Source organism: Parasteatoda tepidariorum, chromosome 1 (assembly GCF_043381705.1).
Source record: "Parasteatoda tepidariorum isolate YZ-2023 chromosome 1, CAS_Ptep_4.0, whole genome shotgun sequence".
Lineage (NCBI taxonomy): Eukaryota > Metazoa > Arthropoda > Arachnida > Araneae > Theridiidae > Parasteatoda > Parasteatoda tepidariorum.
Genome location: NC_092204.1, coordinates 78,355,072 through 78,373,673, shown reverse-complemented (window position 1 = coordinate 78,373,673; position 18,602 = coordinate 78,355,072). Strand labels below are relative to the sequence as shown.

Sequence of the window (18,602 nt, the reverse complement as noted above, 5' to 3'; positions counted from 1 at the left end):
TCCAAATTTTTAATACAGTTAAATAGTTCATTCTCTTAAAAATAATTAAAAACAATGTTATATGCTCAGTAGTACCTTGATCATATGAAGTAGAGACCAAATTTATTTTGGATAATAAGAATTCAAATCATCAAGGTTCACAGTTTTAATGACTTATATTTATTGCACTTTTATTTGACTTTTCAGAAGTCTGATTTAACCTACTTAGACCAAACTAATTACAACATTTCACCCCATGTTTCAAAATTTTCATTACATTTAAAATGCTATCTTAAAACTATTTAAAACAATGTTTTTTTTTTCATATCCTTTCTCTTCCACTTGTTTTGGACCAAACTACGACCAACTAGTGCAAGCTTTGGGCCAAACTTATTTCAGATAACAAATTTCGAAATAACGTAAGTTTGTTTTCAAAATCATCCAATTTTATTGATCGATTGTGTTAAATCTGCTCACACTATTATATTACTTAACAATGTTAAAATATATCCTTTTTATAATGGGTTAAATTGAAGCTTTATGTTATGCAATGAAAATTTTTTTTTAATTTTATAAATGTTCAATTCTTTAAAGGTCAGTACATAGAGACGCTAATCCTTTTAATGATTACTAATTAAGTACTCACACAACGGTAAATTTGTCGACCAAAGAGGTCAGGGGGTCACTACTCCACACTTTTGAGACAAATGACATAAGGGTGTCAACATGGTTAGCATTGTGTACTAATTGATTTTAAAGACTTAAATAGACCTAAGGCTCGGTAAGCTTGAACCCGCTACTGGGTAAAGAAAGACAGCTTAATATTTTAATCACTGACTTATTAGTTTCTATTAATAGCAATTTAGTAGTGAGTTACTTGTAATACTAAAACACTACTGTAGAGTTTGTTATTGTGATTATAAAGAATTTTGTTCATACATTCTATGTGAAGTGCAATATTAATGACATTGGTGGCTGTAGAATTTATTTTTATAACCGAAGAGGTTTTGAACTTACAGTATGTCTGAAGTGAAACATTAAAAGCTGGTAACAATCAATACTTGATGACTGTGATAGAGTATTGTAAAACTTGTGGGACTGAATTCTCACAGCACATGTGAAGGGGAAAAGAAGGACGGAAAACCAAGTTTATTTTTTTTAGAAAAAAGGTAAAAAATGGCTGTCAACTTTGGTTAATTTATTTTCATGAAGAAATATAGTTTGATTGCCAATCAAAGTACATATATTTTTTTTAAACTAATAAATTGATACTGATTAAATAAAAAATATTTTTAATCTTGATATTATTTTTGAAATTTAAAAAATTCAGTACAATTAAAAATAATTCATTTATGTCAAAAGAAATCGATCTTATGACAAATAAAAATAAAGTTTTAAACAATTAAGTAGTACTCTCTGCACATTTAAACAAAATAAAAATACTTTTATGAGATAAGTTTTCATTTCATTTTTTTAAAATAATAAAAAAAAAGAAAAAAGAGAGAGAGAGCGAGAGAGAGAGAAGATTGCGCCAGTTTTGAAACCAAATCCCTCAATGCATCCATGAAAGTTCACCACACCACAATACACCAATGTATAATTTATAAAAAGAAAATGGATGATGTATTCTTAGAATACTTGTAAAAAAATGATTGCATCCATAATGTAATGAAAATAGGAATTTTTGTTTATGTCATAATCAAACCTTTGAGGAAGTCCCAAAAATGTGTAACTGCCTGTGCTTGTGCAGTAGATTGTGCTCCAGTAACCATTAGATCTCTTGGAAGTTTAGTTCTGAGCGAAGACTGCAGCTTCTCCCAGTGAGAACCACCTGCTTGTGGTGTTCCAAGATCCACATTAAAATCAATTGCTTCACCTGTAGATCGATAATACTCCGATATCAAACGCTGGAAAAGAAAAAGTATTAATTTTCTTTCAACAAGTACATTATAAATGTAACATTTTAATAGAATTTAAAATCTAAACATATAATATTAGGAACAACTATTTTATGATAATTGATCTAACCAGACTCTTAGTAACATGTTCAGTTTTGTGAAACATTTATTATTAATTTTCTGATTTTTTCTAAACAGAATACTGAATTGACTAATATAACTTTTAAACTAGGAAAAAAAATTGAATGTTTTTAGCTAGAAGGGAAAGTGAATTTTAAAACAATGAGAATTGAAAATGGTTGTAAATAAAAGATGTTAAAAAATAATTATTTTGTCCAAAAAGTCCTCAAAAATATAATAAATTGTATCTCAAAGGATGTAAAATTAAAATTATTACCAAATATGTGACGATTCTTTAGGACTGTTTTTACAATATGCACTCTACTTAACTATTTTGTCCCAAAAGTCTTCAAAAATATAATAAATTGCATTTCAAAGGATGTAAAATTAAAATTATTACCAAATATGTGACAATTCTTTTGAACTGTTTTTACACAATATGCACTCTACTTAACCTTATCTCTCAGTACTAAAGAAAGAAAAGGTATCACATCATCACCACTATTTCAGAAACTTTTCACTGTAGCTATTCATTTTTTTAATAGAATAAAAACTATAGGATAATAAAATATGATATTGCATACATTACCAGAGAAATGATTTAGGAAAATCTCAAAAAGCAGTTATTGATGTGGTAATTAATTTTAAAATTATTTCTTCCATAAGTTACAGTCGCATATGCTTATTTCTATGGATGAATAATGCATCATAGCTTGGTTATAAAAACAACACATAGTTTTTGGAAGTATAGTTAATTATTAAATGTATTGTTAATAAACATTTATATATTATTGTTTGTAAAGTAATTAAATCAACTGCACAACTTGTTAGCTGCTTCTGAGACAGCACACATTAAATTCCTCCCTTATAAAATTAAAATAACAAAATGATCAAAAATTGTAAAAAGGTTGAGCTCATGTTGAAATTAATCAAAACGCTGATACAACTAATAAGTTAACAATTTTGATAGATGAAAAAGCAGGGAATTATCTAATATGATTACACTTTAAAATGGTTCTTAAGTACTGTTTCAAATTATAATTTTTACTCTTTTATATTTTTTCAAAAAAAAATTTAAAAGGAAAAATTTATAATAAAAGAAAAAGTTACCATTTCCATGAGTAAATCTTGAGTAAGGAATGAGTCATGTGCGATGCTATATATCATTTGCATTGGGCGTCCATACTCATGAGGCCTATGCTAAAATATACATAAAAAAAGTGTTTTTATGACAATTCACTAACAAAACTAAGCCAGCTATTTTTCCATTGACAAATTATAGTGAAATAGACATAAATGTAATCAGAAAAAATAAAACCTATCTGGTTGCAACTACAGAATACCTTATGATTTAATGAACATATTTTCACAAGCTAAACTACAATTACCTGTGCTGACAACTGTGGCAGAATTTTTTTGGGCTTTCTGCGACAAACCTCTCTACTACTTATTACTTTCTGCAAGATACTTTTAATAATAACTAATATGTTATTAATTAAATTTAAAGTAACATAAACGTTGTACAGATATTTTTTTAAAATGAATACGTAATACTTTTCATACTAATATCATGGGCAATATTCCTACATTTGTACAAGGGAAATGCACAAATTATTATTATTATTTTTTTTTTGCATTTCTCAAATCATCATCACATAAAATAAAAAAAATTAAATTTGTAAAATCGAAAGAAAAAAAACCAAAATTTTTTTCATTTTCTCCAAATAAATATAAAAACATACAGAGCATTTCTTTCGCCCCTGATGCTTGAAAAAGGCACCTTTTGAATAAAATTGTGAAGAAAAAAAAACATTTCTGCAGGAAAGAAATTTGTTTGCTTCAATATTCTTTACTTTTCATCCTTCTAAAATAAGAATTTAAGAATTACGAGAGAAAAAGGCATATTTCAAACATAATTTCAGAGGTAAAAATTTCGAAAATTTTTGCTGAGAAGAAAACAAATTTTTCTTAACTTTTTAAAATTCTTTCTGCAAGAACTCTGTAACGTTCTGCGACAATGTCGCAGTATTTCTGCCACCGGGGTGCTGGCAAAATATATTAACTAAATAAAATCAGCAATACTCTATTAATTGATTCATACAAAAAAAACTCAGAGGGTAGAAGAAATGGATATGCGGCACCAGCCACGAGCTTAAAAAGTTACTCTTATTTTTCAAAGTAAAGAATATAGTCATATTGTCTTGATAAACTTTATAAGATTCTGATTTATTTCACACCAAGCAAAGATTTAAGATCAAAATAAAGGCTGTCAAAGAGTTTGCTAATCAAATGCTTAAAGCTATTATAATAGTTTAAAATATGGTTAAAGGATCAGCTGTCAGTAAAGGATCAGCTGTTTATGGCATGGGAATGACCAACAAAGGATCATTTAAAAATTTGGGTTTTGCATTCAATAGATACGATATGATAGTTATCTAGAAAAGGAAAATTTTCACATATTTTATTATTTAGTTATGATCTGTAGAGTTTTTCCCAAGCCTGCTGAACTGAAGATTTAGATATTCGGTTAAAGTCCAAACGAGATAATTAATTACATTCAGCAAGGTCATTTTCATCATGGCATACCATCACATGTGAGGCGACATGTAATGGTATGCTACGAAATTGTGCCAAAAAATTGTGTGAGGAAGCATTAAGATTAATTTAACACATCAAGGAGTTTGGCCCATTTTAGGAACACTTGAATTAAAACTATGTTAGTTTGAATAATTACCCACTTGTTGATTAAATTTTGGTCAGAAATAAAATTAAGATAGCAAAATAGGCCAAAACATTCTGTAATAAGAGCTGAAAATTCCTAATGCAACTAAAAATTAACACATTCAAAGTCAAATTTTTTTTAAAATACAACCTTAGTCAAAATAATTATCCTGTTTCTATCTATCTATAAGAAATTGGTTTAAAATTCATATAATGGTGGTGATGCTTATAAGATTTTTGGATAAAAACAGTTAAATTTGTGTCAAAATGATTAAAAATATCTAAAAGTACAGATTGAAAAATCAACCCAAGGCGTAATTATCTCTGTATTAGAGAGGGATGTGCACAATACATTAAAAAAATTTGAGTTATTACCATAGATGTCTTCCTACATGTAAGTGAAACTCATTTCACAACACTGGCAACATTATTGTGTAAAGCATGATCTTAGGGACACTAGTGTATTACACTACAATGTGAAGGAATTTGATGTAAGTGATGTGAAAATTACCTTTTTAGGTATCTCTTTCATAAATCCAGGTATTTAGGTATCTCTTGATAAATTTCTAATTTTTAAATGTATTGTTTTCGTAAGAAATAGAAATAGACAAGCAGGTTATCAAGTATTTTCATTTTCAAGGCATATAAATTTACTAGCCTTTACGGAAAATGTAATGCACAACACAAATATCTGTTGTCTATCATTATAATGAACATAAAAAAGAAAAACAAGAGTAACAATAAAAAAGATATAATTACTAAAGCTTAATAAAATTTTATAATAGCATTAAATGTTTAATAATGGCATGTTATTATAAAAAATATAATTAGAAAACTACAAGAATAAATTATGTGAAATATATATATAATGTATTTATATTATTTTTTAGTTAAAATGAATTATTGGTTGAATAACAATTCAGTTTATACAGTTAAACTTTAATGTTTGTTATTCAAAATTTTTAATAAATCCTAAGATTTCTATGAATTTCCAAATCCATAGTCATAGAAAAAAATATTATTGGCATTACATATTGATTGAATGTAAAATTTAAAGGCACAAAGTCAATAAAAAGACATGCTGCACCATACAAAAGATTTCTAGCACTGCATATTTTGAAGCTTTTACATTTCTTTTATTTCATAAATTTACAATTATTTCAAGCCATTCCTACTCTTTTTCAAATTACATAAAAAATTAATTTTCACAAAAATTGCATGAGAATATTTCTATTCTTCTTAAAATATTATCAATAAATTTAATGGCTACCTTTTATTCAACTTAATCGCATAATGAATCCTTATTTAAGGTTATTCAATTAAGTATCTTTAAAAGTTGCACTTTAGCATAAAAATGTTTCAGTTACAGGGTTGTATTAAATTGTAATGATCTCTTCATTGTTTACTTTTGTAAACCAATAGATAACACTGGTGTAAGTTAAGGATTTGACACACGTTTGTGATTGTTGGACCGGAGAATTATGGCATGTCAAGGCCTCTCAGACTGACTGTTAAAATTCTTTCTCATAAAAAAAATGTAAATACAGATAGAGAAAAATAAGTTCTGCTTGATAAATGTCTTTTTGATTGTCTTGGTTATTTTTAAATATAAGGAACATGGAAATAATTTTGGTACCGCTACATGCTTTCTGCATAACAACAAATCTCTTATTTTTGATTAACTATATTCCATCTTCAATAAGTATCATTACTTATCTAATGCCCTTTTAATATATGTGATGTGATTTTTGCAATATGGTTAATGATTATTCATTTTTTTTTTAACAAAAGGATTCAGACAAACTCCATACAATATAAACCAACAGAAAATTATACAACAAGAGCATATTTTTTAAAACATGAACTTAATTTTTAAAAGAAATAAATACCTCAGGAGGTGGCATAACCCAATAAGCCAGATAATCAGCTTCCATCGATGGTCGTTGTGTGTCATATGGAGCTATATAATAAAATTTTTGCAATATTATAACTATCAATGGAGAACACTTAAAAGTTTTTGGTGATTTTACAGACATCAATTGAAATGATATACACATTAATTTTGGCATACTATAACAAAGTAAAACTTATTTCAGAAATTTTTAAATGAAAAAGGTAAACATTTTTATACATAATATAAATCTGCTCCATAGAAATGTAAATTTGTCTTTTAATGCTGTGATAATAAATTTAAAAAAAAAACAAAAAAAGGTTCTTTAATCTGAGTAACGAAAACAAATAAGTAAAGTTCATTACATAAATTTTTAAATGAAAAAGGTATACAAATTTCCATGTAATGTAAATTTCTTTAAAAGAAATGTAAATATTAACATTTAATATTCTTTTAATGCTGTATAAACCCATAAGAACGATATATTTCACTATTATTAGCATTAATCTGAAAATTGCAAAACAAAATAGGTATAGTGTTAAGCATATTGAACACTTAAGAGACGTAAAAAAACCCAAAAGAGAAATTTTTCATGGCAAATTCTGCATCGCTTTGTATGCTATTTTCAAATTAAAAGTTTAGAAAAAAGGAAGTTTCAAATGCTGAAAAAAAACCCTCAAAATGCGAACAAATTAGTGCAGGATAATATCGACTTAAGGTAATTTTACAGCAATTTGTTTTCAATTCAATATTTTCAAATATTTTTTGGCACTTGAAACTTTACTCTAGTTTTTTTTAAAACTCACTTTTTCTGAATTTCAAGTTTAAAATTACTTATGTAAGTCAAAGAGAATTTTCAAAAATCAAAATTTTCTCCCACCATTTTTAAAAAGTAAAAAAATCGACATTATTTAAACAATACACTAACATACAAATCATGTGAATTCTAATCTTTATTCATGCAAAGTATTAAACATTTATTTATCCCTTTGAACTAATTTAAATTTTAATAATTAATCATAAGCATCAGCTGTACCTAATTTTTTTTTGCAATGAAACTCTAAATGATCAAACTTTTTTTGGGCAGAATTCCAACTTTATAAAGAGCATATAAAGATAAGAGTATACAAAGAAAGAGTATTTAAAGATAGTTGTGAATGCATTCAACTATAATACAGGTTTTAAAAATTAATATTTCATGACATTTTTTTACATAGTGTAATTTAGTGAAATAATCAAACAGTTTAGTTAAGAACAGCAGCCATATTTTTGCTATTGTATTTAAATTTATCATGCTCATAAATGTAAATGTAAATTATCTATATACATGGCACACTAAATTTTAACATTTATATATTTATATGAGTTATTTGAAAGTTCTAAAAGAATATCCATTCTGGCAATTTTTGCAATGAGAAAAAGTAAAACAGGCTGATAAAGAAACACATGTTAAGCACATAAAAAAGTCTCTTAAATTGACTTCGCAATTATCATTTAATGTAAATATAAATAATTACAGCAATTAAAACTTTAGAATAACAGATATTATGAAAAATGTTTAAATGAAAACATGTATATCTAACATTTATTTTATTGTTCAAAATGTGTATATGATTTAATGCTTGAATGTCACACATAAACTTGCAAATGGCCTTGATGCAAATGGAATGATGAAAAGAGTTTTGAATTAACAACTCGCTTTGTAACAAAATTTGTAAATGTGTATAGAGTAAATTTATCAACAACAAAAAAAGTATCTTTACATCTTTCAAAAGTCTCAAAAATGAGTAACATTTAGAAAAATCAAATGAGAATAAAAAGAAGATCAAAACATAGTTTGTTGAGTTTTGCGCAGGAAACTAGAACATTTATTTCTACAAAATGTAAAAAATAGTTACTGACACTGTCAACAGATTGAGAGGCTGGTTTTAAAATCTAATAGAAAGTTTTCTACTTTACGTCAAACCTGTCCAGCTGAAACATTTGTATAAGTACCTGAAAATTTGCCTGCAAAATTTAGTTACTGCAAAGTGTGGTTATTTAAAAAATTTTTTTTAAAGCCTTTATCAGTTAGCAAGATATTTGTAGCTATTTCAAGCTTGTTGAGAAAAATTACCTAGAACACAGAATAACAAACACGTCTATCAATTTCCGCAGTATTCTTAAAGAAATCAAAATTTAAACTCACAACAAATCAGGCCAAGGCAGGGCGTATATGATGAATCACTATCTCCCTTCATTGTGATTTGATACTCCATTTGGCTATCAACATCTTTGATGGTTGGTTGGGCAGGAAAAGTGGGGTGACTATGATACCAGCCAACAACAGATAAATGGCGTCTCTCTAAAGATCTTCGAATCTGCATAAATTACAATATTCAAATGATAAGTAAATGAAACATAAAAGAGTCATTTAAATTGAATCAATTTTTTAGAGACTAAAAACAAATTGTTAGGCTCAAATCAAATCATAAAAGGAAAAATTTGTCCCAAAATAAAAAAGAGAGAGGATTAACTCAATTCAGCCATGAAAAGAAGTTCAAGAAATTAAATCAGAGATATATGAGGAATCGGGTAATTAGCCGATACCAAGAGAGATTTTCCTTACTTGGCTGTAATCTAATCTGGAAAGAGAACTTGATTATTCAAACTGAATGCGAAAAANAAAAAAAAAAAAAAAAAAAAAAAAAAAAAAAAAAAAAAAAAAAAAAAAAAAAACAGATGATTAAAAATTAAATCTTGACAGCTAAAATATTTTTTTTATTTAAAATATGTTTATTTTATTAAAATATTTTTTTAGCATCCTATCTTTACTACAAGCTACATTAATACAGTAGTAAATTTAAATAGATGAAATGAATTAACTATTAAGTAACTGTTAGCAAATGTTTTTACTTTATAGCATAATTTTATCTAAATTATTCTTCATCAGTACAATCATCCCTAATTTCTTTTAAAAACGCTTTTCTAAAATCAAATTTTTATTTATATATTTTTAAAAAAAATACAACATGGGTTCTATTTATATATAGATACATAAAAAATTAATACTTTTCATACTATAAATACCATGTAATTGTGATGTTGTTCTAAAAGGCCAAACAAGATGTTGGCTGCTGTAAAACGGCACATAATATGTAAAAGAATTTTATGATTTCATAAATTCGAAGCATAAAATCGTTGAAGTTTTGTTTTTGTCCAGCTATTCAATTTAAGAGAGGGCAAAAGAGAATGACTTCAGCTAGACACTTGCTACATTAGCATTGCCAGGAACAAGAGACCTGCACTAGATGCTCATGTAGTTGAGAAGCGAATCATCAAAATTGGAATGCTTTCTAATTTTAACCAAAAACAAGTGTATGATTTGAAAAGCCACTGTTTTGAAGAGGAAATGGAAAATATGATTGAGGAGTATGCGGTCGGCTCTTTAATCATTGTCCCATACTGCGAAAAAAAAAGAAGGCACATTTATATGCAGCGCAAATTACTTTGATAAACAAAGACGATTTAGATGTTAAAGTATTTAAAGAACATGGGACAAAAATTGATTAATGCATAAATTTCCTGAGAACGAAGATAAGATGTGACATAGGTAAGCTAGATATAAAACCTCTTCTGAGACAACCTAATTTTCAAATTGTTGAAATTTTAACTGATTCTTACGTAAATATTAATTCTGTTTATCTGTTACATTCTGTTTATCATTTACATATTAATAAAAATTTTTTTAAATGAAGACTTTCTTCCACTAAACTTTTTGTCATTCCGTCACGATCATTCCGTCACAGCAAATAGATGTTAATAACTGCTAGCCAACCTGAGGTTAATTTTCCAAATTCACAATTTACATTGCTTACACATTATACTAAAAGTAAAAAATAGTTCAGGAAAATAATAGTTGCAAAATTCACAGAAACTACCAGTTCTAAGCGGCATGCCGAAAGCTTGGTTGCCAAAATGTCATTCCGTCACACAAGTAAAAAGTTCATAAAATTAAAAAAAATAAAAAATTCTTTTTTTTTTTTAGTTTATGAATCACATTACACCAATAATAATGATATGCATGAGAAAAAAATCATGTTTATTTGAAATTAGATGCATAGAAACTTCAATTAATTGTCATCATGCAAGTCAAAATGTCATTCCGTCACATATGGAATTGCCCTACTATCTTCAGTGCCAGTTGCATACGTCAACAGACACTTAAGGTTGTTAAAGCATCTGCAAGTTATTTCTCATCTAAGTTTTATTATTTTTTTGAAAGCAGACAGAGAGGGAAATTAAAGACTTTAAATTTGTTTATATTAAAATCTATGTTTTTATTTATTTTTAACAAGCAAGAAAAACATTGTTTCTAATGTATTTTTCAATGTAAAATTGAAGAACAATTTCGAGACAGTTGGATTAATAGCTTAAAAGTTATAAGGTAGTTCAAAAAGTACAATTTTGTACTAGCACTTATTTATGCATGCTATCTAAATGCTATCTGACATGAAATCTAAAGAAATGAGGCATTGTTTCTATCCAACTGGGGAGAGTGCATGGAGGAGAATAAATTAGTTTTCGGGTACAATTTAAAAGGACATAACGAAGCTTACTACAAAAAGAAAATTGATGGGTATTAATTTTTCTAAAGAGCCGACTGGAATATGTAGGGGTCAGGGAAGTTGGCCTCCCAACAGAAAGGTTCTGAGTTCGAATCGTGGGCAAGGCACTTATGTTCTTTAATTCTCTGTACTATCTGTGGGAGCAACATTGGCCCACTTAATATGGTACCCCAGAAAGAGTGACCATCAAATATGCTCTTCAGGTGCTTGTATTGACTGAAGGTCATTTCCCAGGTGGGCATTAATAAAAAAAATTCTGAAGAAATGGTAAATTTTGCTAGATTAATTTAATAAAGGAAAAAAAAATCCTGTCAAGAAAAGAAAGGACAATAAATATTTATATTATTGCATTTAAAATTCGACATAAAAATTGACATCCACCCGAAAAATGTTCAGTCTTTGAACAAAAAATAAAACTATACAAGCTGAAATAAAAAATAATTAAATCATATGATTACCTCGTCTTCTACTCTAGCTGCACTGTCTTTATCACCTAATCCAGATCTACATGGAAAAGCTTGCAACACAGCTAAATCTAAACATAAAGAGTACAAAGTATTCAGAGAAAAAATGAAATTAAGAAACAGAAACCTTTAACCATCAATTACAAAAAAAAAAAAAAAAAAAAAAAAAAAAAAAAAAAAAAAAAAAAAAATAATAATAATAATAAATAAATTAGTTGCATAAAATAAAGGAACATTAAATAAATAAGAATGCAAATAAATATTTATTTACCATACTGTAAATAATTTAAATAAATTATCATTAAAAGATGTTGGCAGTGGATAATTAAAATAGTTTCTTAAGGTTAGTTTTAAATATATAAGTTAACATATTTTTAATTTAAGAAAAAAAGTACGTTGAATTTTCCAGAAAAAAGTTTGAAAAAGAATAGTTTTAAAATAAGAACATAGTACGAAAAGATAAAAAAAAAAATTTGAAAAAAAAAAATAAAAAAATTATGTCATTATTTAATATTGGGTCATGCTTAATATGCATTTTTTCCAAACATTTTAATTTATATATATTGCCACTTTTGCATTACTTCAAACAATCTTCTTTTTCCAAAATTTTACTTTCTGCCAATTTAAACCTGATATAAATTTGCAAACTGATTTCTCCTAATATACATATTTTAATGTACTTATATGTAAATTTAGAAAAGAAATGCTGCAGCTCCAAATTCTTGTTTAATCATAGTTGAATGTTTTCTATTTTTAGGGCTGCTTCAGATGTCTATTAGGACATTTGTTTGCTGTTTTTAAAGGCATTTCTAAGGGGTTTTCGGTCATTCAAATTTAGACTTGATTACAAATATGTGTGGTCTAAGTAAAGCATCAAATTGTCCCGTAAAAATATTGCCATTTTATATTTATAATTTATATGTATAATTTATATTTGTAAGATTATGCTTCAACTAATCCCAGATGAAGAAAGAAATGACCATCAATGATTAAGATAATAAGAATTTGTTGTTAAAAAGGGAATTAAATGGTACAAATTTTAAGTAAAAATTGCAGGAAATAATAGATAAATGTAGCATGTGAATAAGATGCTTTGTTCTAAGCTGTCACATAAAAGAAGAATAAATACTTCTTTGATGAAGATATTTGTAAAATTTTACTGCAACATAAAATAGATATATACAACTCAAAAGAAATGATAAATAATTATTATGAAATTTAGTAGAACATATGCTTTTTTCTTTATAGTATAAGTATACCTTCCACATACTTCAATGTATTTAAATCACAATAGATAAGTGGAACATTTTAATAATATTCTTTTCCAAGCTTAAAATAATATTATGCTTCTGTTAACACCAAAACTAGAAAGTGAACTGGTCCACTTCAAAATTCTAACTGAGTGATTATGAAATTATCAACTTATATTTATTTTACATACAAATTTTTTTTTAAAACCAAATTTATAGGATTCTAAGCACTAAAAGAATTAATGGAGCCAAATAAAATTTTTTTAATAATTGGAATAAGCAGAAATAGGATTTTTTAAAATTAGAAAAATTTTACAATCAGTAACAGTTACATTACTAATAAGTTTAACACAATAAGAACTTTGATTTATATTTTCAGTAAATTTTAATCCGTTCTTAAATGATTAAAATTTTAGAGCATAATAACAGTAGATAAAAATTGCAGTTTTTAAAATAGATATACATCCAAGGACAAATAATTATACTTTTTTCATTTAAGATTCTTAATTAGAAAAATAAATATTAATATATTAAGATTATGTTATAAATGAATTTAGTTACAAGAACTGCAGGTAAAATATTTTTGTATACTACATTATTCTCATCTCATATAACATTTTTAATAAAACCAATTATTTAACACTATTGCTAATAGCAATTCTAAACAATTAAAAAAATCCAAATCAATTGTTGCTAAAAACGTACTTAAAAAGGGGATTAAAATTGTTTACAGCAATTCTGCATTGTTTAAACTTTGTTCATAAGTCGTTAATAAAAATAATGACCAATAAACTTACTGTGTGAGGCAATATCCCAATTCCCTCCGAGATAACCAACAACTTCATTTTTTATAATATGGCAGTGAAAATCCTTAAAAAGAAATACAATAAATGAAATTATTTTCGTAATAAATTAAAATTGCAAAATAGTTATGAAACTATGAATACTAACCACAAGCAATAAACAATTAGTTGCAATGGTTACAGTAAAGGGTTGAATTCTATCTAATCCACTGAATGGTGTACACTTTACTAATGTATTGAGATCACTAAATAAGAAAAAGAATCAATATAATAGTTGAAACAAATCTTATCAAGCAAGTTATATTAAATTTGAAAGTAAATATTTAGTAAAGGTTTCAAAGCCACTTGAACTACTTAATATTATTCTAAGTACTTAGAATTCCTATTATAAACATATTAGTTTTATTTTAAAATAATTAACTTATATTTAACACATCTTAATAAATAGTATTCAATTAAGCATTTAATAAAGAAAGTAAATACAGAGTAGATCTCCTATCTAACCACAATCTTATAAGAATTAGAAAAGTGGCTAGGAAGTTCTAGACAAATTTCCGAAATCACTTCTCTTCTTACTAGTAAATATTAAAAGTATATGCATAAAATATATAGATATGTGGCAACATTTTTAGAATGCACTCCTTTACATCCTCAGTTCTTGTTCAAAAAACAAAACAAAAAGTAATCGGCAAGGCTTGTTTTTGATAAGTTTGTATTTAATAAACATGATGAAAGTTTACAGAGGTAGATTAAAACTTATTTCCCATTTTCTTTCAGATAAATATGAAGATACATTAGATGAATAATCCCAGGGAATTGTGAGGGAAAGATATTACTTTATTTGCTTCAAAAATGTACTAATTTTAAATAAAAGTCTTTTAAATATTGAATAACTAATCCCAAGAAACTAAAGCAGTAAGATATTACTTGACTGAAAACTTCATTCACTCCAAAAATATACAAATGGGAAATAACAGTCTAATTTATGTATTTTTGAAGCAAAGGAAGTCTTTAATCAAGCAATATAAAGATGTTTGAAATGTTTTGAACAATGTTTTGAAACGTTTACCTGATAATTTGACCACTAACCTATAGATATACTCCATATATTAAATTTATAAGAATCTGACAAATGTTCTGATACTTTTTACTGTGTATACACAAGATAAAGTACGATATTATTTTGTGTATCAAACAGATTAGAGTAAACTATTTTTAACTTAACATACGGAATATTTTTTAGAGCAGAAATAAAATTACAAAAAGATAAAAAAAACTCAACTGTGCAAAGGATCGATTTCCAAGAACACTATGTGGCACAATAATTCTCTTTTGAGACGAAGATGGACGAGGCCTTGGAACCATGTTTGCAATTTTTTCTGAAAGTAAATAAATAAAGGTATGTAGAACAAAAAAATAAATACATGGAAAATACAATATTTTATTATTGCTAAATTAACATGCTTAAATAGAATATAATATTTTAATAGCATGAATCTGATTTCAAACAGAGTGCGTAGCCGAATATATCAACAAAAACTAAGCACTTTATAAGCACTAAAAAAATTCACATTCAGTCAATGAAATTAAAAGTAATCGAGCACATACAAAAAATTAATATTTTTTATCTATATTAAAAAATAATTTCTGATCCATTTAACAATTCTACAGTATAATAAAACCTTTCTTTCCAAGATAATTTTTTTTAAGACTTGGGTAACTTAGCAGTTTTTACCAATGTGGAGTTTTCTTGTTCTACTCTTAAAATGAATAACAATTGATTCACGTAAAACAAAGATTTATAATAACAATTTCACTTAAATGCAAAAAAAAGGATATGAACATAGAGAACGTATATTTATTTTCCGTTAAGAAAAAATAATTTTCATATTATTTCTTATCCAACAAATAGTTAAATAAAAGACAGGAACATTATTTTTTATCTGACAATTTGTTTTTTAAATCTAACAGTTCTTTCTGCTTTCTATTAATATCAGTAGCATTAGCATATTGCATAGCATTAGATTTTTCAAAAGTGAAAAATCTTAATTTTTTTCTGCCTGGTGAGCCAGTTCGCTTGCTTCATTGTTCGGGTTTATTGTATCACTTTGTTTTATAAGCATTTTTGCCAGTTCCTGTATTCGTTTTTCTGCTGTTCATATGGGTTAAAAAATACATTTTCCCATTTTGATATTATTAAAAAACAAAAACTTTTCATAAACAGTTTTAGCGTTAAAAAACACAAAGAGAAAAAGGAAAAAAAAAAAGAAACGGATGTAAATTGAAATAATTAGTACTTTCCCAAAACACAGGTCCAATCCAAATGAATTCAACTTGACCCTGAACTCAGAACAAAAGTACTCTTACCCCCTAACATCAAAAAGGCTGTTTAACAAGAATAAAATTAAAATAAATTAAAATGAAAAACTTTTCATGAGGATCTGATATTCTCGATCCAAATTGGCACTTAGGGGTTTCGGATTCAAATGTGTGCGCATGTGCAAGTCATAGCATGGGCACGACATGAAGTCGGCGTGAATGATTCCATAGCAAATACCCCACTTTTCATGAAATGCGTGGGGTCCACCAGGTATCACTGAAGGAAAAAAAGGCACTTTTTAAAAAACCAATTACCCCAAAAAAGCACCTTTATGTACTTTTTAAAAACGCTATGTACCCTGTCAAATTAGAACTAAGATCTAGAAAGAGTATTCACAGGGTTCCCACTCAATTTTTAATAAAAAATTCAAGGACTTTTCAATGACTTTCAAGGACCTAAAATCAAATTTTTCAAGGACCTATTCGGCATTGTTATATGCTGAAGTACATGTCAACCAGATTTTATCCTGCCTAGAAATTGTATATTTTAAAATCGCAATGCTTATTTGACAAAAAAAAAAAATATTTATTAAATTTATCAGCTAATAATACAAATGGTTGATAGTTAGATAGCTGTTTCAAATCACTTTAAAAAATTCCAATTAAAAAAAAAAAAAAAAGAAGCTCCAATTGACATAGGATACTAGCCAACATTTAAAACTAGCATCATCATGAAAAATTTAATGGAGTGAATTAGAATTAATGAAACTGAATGAATGTATAATGCATATTACATTAGCGTGAATTTTAAAATTTAGTGAATATACCTAATTTTCACTAAGCGTAATTTTTAAATCGCATTTATACGAATCTAGATATACTATATGTGAATCAAAATTATAAGAAAGGTGAAGTCTCGAAGATTGCGTAAATCACGTAGCACAGTGTGTGATTTGTACGATAAAATGGAATTGTGGCAAATGTTTTTTTAAATCGGAATAATATGAATAGCAAATGATAGAAAACGCATGAACTAACAAGACATAAATCAAAATGTGAGATACATAAATCACTTTAATGTGAATTCTGCGTGATTAGCTAATAGTTTTCATGTGAATAGTGATCATTATGATGTAAATTGCAATTTGTGATTCGAAAGGTTCTTAATATAGAACAGCTATGTGTAATCCTTAAATCATTTTGATGAGAATTGTGGGCAGTAATTCTTAAATTTCTCTTTTATGAATCGCAATGTGATTTGTAAACTACTAGAATGAGAATTGTGAGGCATGATTCTGAAATTACTTAAATACGCATCACGTTATATATTTCAGAAATAACTTTAATTGAAATCATGATATGTGATTGATAAATCACTTAATGGGAATCATGATGTGTGATTTATAAAATACATTAATATGAATTCTGATGAGTAATTTGCAAATCGATATGTGATTCCCTAATCACTTTCAGTTAAACCACAATTCGTAGAACCTTTTATATGAATTCCGATCTGTATATTAAGAATTAGTTTAATGTGCATCACGATGCTTATTCATAATCAATGAAACCTGTAGAATCAAATTTTATTCATTAGCAGTAAAACCTAAATGTAAAAATTTGATTAAATGATATAAAATTAATCATCTTTCGTACGTAAATTAAAAGAACAAATACGATAACAATATTAACCTGTCGCAATAATGAAGTCAACACATTAAACATATTTTCAAATCAATTAAACACTATGTATAATTCGCAAACTAATGACTACAAAACCTAAAATTTGCTAGAAATTTCAGCTTTCAAAACATCAGAGAGATAAACAATAATCTGGTTTGAAAAATCTAGGAGAGAAAAATTTTGCATCTTCTTTAAAACTCCTTTTCACTTCAAGTGTTAAAAATTGCATCAATCTTAATTTCTATAATTTTCCTTGGAATTTATTTATTATTTCTTTACTACTTTTTTGTAAGAAAAATTGGTAGTATTTTAATTCCTAAAAAATCAAGTACTTTTCAAGTACCCTATGGCAGAATTCAAGGACTTTACAGGGCCCTGATTTTTTTAAACCAAATTCAAGGACTTTCAAGTACCGTGGAAACCCTGTATTCAGCAAAATTTTTGAAGGACACATATATAATTACCCTTATGAGATTCATATTAGTTTTTATAAATTATTTAATTTAAAAGAAATAAAAAAATGCAACAAGAATGAGAAAAATTTAGAATTAATCATATATTAAAAAAAATTATTCTGTTTGAGGATGATTTTCCTAAGTGGTACTTAACTTAAAATTGAATGACAGTCATATGAAGAAATATATTTTTTAGTTTAAAAAGAAGGTAATCACAAGAATGAATGCAATAAAAATCTATAAAACCCGTTTGGTATGAAATTGAAGGCCAACATTTTTTTTAAATAAATAATCTTATATTATTTTAGATTATAATAGATTTCTAAAAATTAAACTAAACATTACAAATAGATATCGCAGAAAATATACATACCTAAATCCCATTTCTTTGGTGTACTGCTGAAATAAAAAT

At 26.6% G+C, this 18,602-nt stretch overlaps 1 protein-coding gene across 5 annotated transcripts in view; it reads right to left on the bottom strand.

Moving 5' to 3' along the window:
- The window catches only part of LOC107441900 (MPN domain-containing protein), a 30,994-nt gene that overhangs the window by 120 nt on the left and 12,272 nt on the right, over positions 1 to 18,602 (bottom strand). For 2 of the 5 annotated variants that reach the window (XM_016055302.3, XM_016055305.3), the window contains exons 6-14: positions 18,564 to 18,589; positions 15,016 to 15,112; positions 13,882 to 13,978; positions 13,728 to 13,800; positions 11,675 to 11,751; positions 8,798 to 8,969; positions 6,608 to 6,678; positions 3,108 to 3,197; positions 1,278 to 1,886 (exon numbers count right to left, since the gene is read on the bottom strand). In XM_016055302.3, coding sequence (XP_015910788.1) covers positions 1,668 to 1,886; positions 3,108 to 3,197; positions 6,608 to 6,678; positions 8,798 to 8,969; positions 11,675 to 11,751; positions 13,728 to 13,800; positions 13,882 to 13,978; positions 15,016 to 15,112; positions 18,564 to 18,589 — 922 coding nt within the window. In that variant the 3' untranslated portion in view covers positions 1,278 to 1,667. Of the gene's footprint in view, positions 1 to 1,277; positions 1,887 to 3,107; positions 3,198 to 6,607; positions 6,679 to 8,797; positions 8,970 to 11,674; positions 11,752 to 13,727; positions 13,801 to 13,881; positions 13,979 to 15,015; positions 15,113 to 18,563; positions 18,590 to 18,602 lie in introns of those variants that run through there. The other 3 variants (XM_016055304.3, XM_016055306.3, XM_016055307.3) reach the window with 2 other exon arrangements.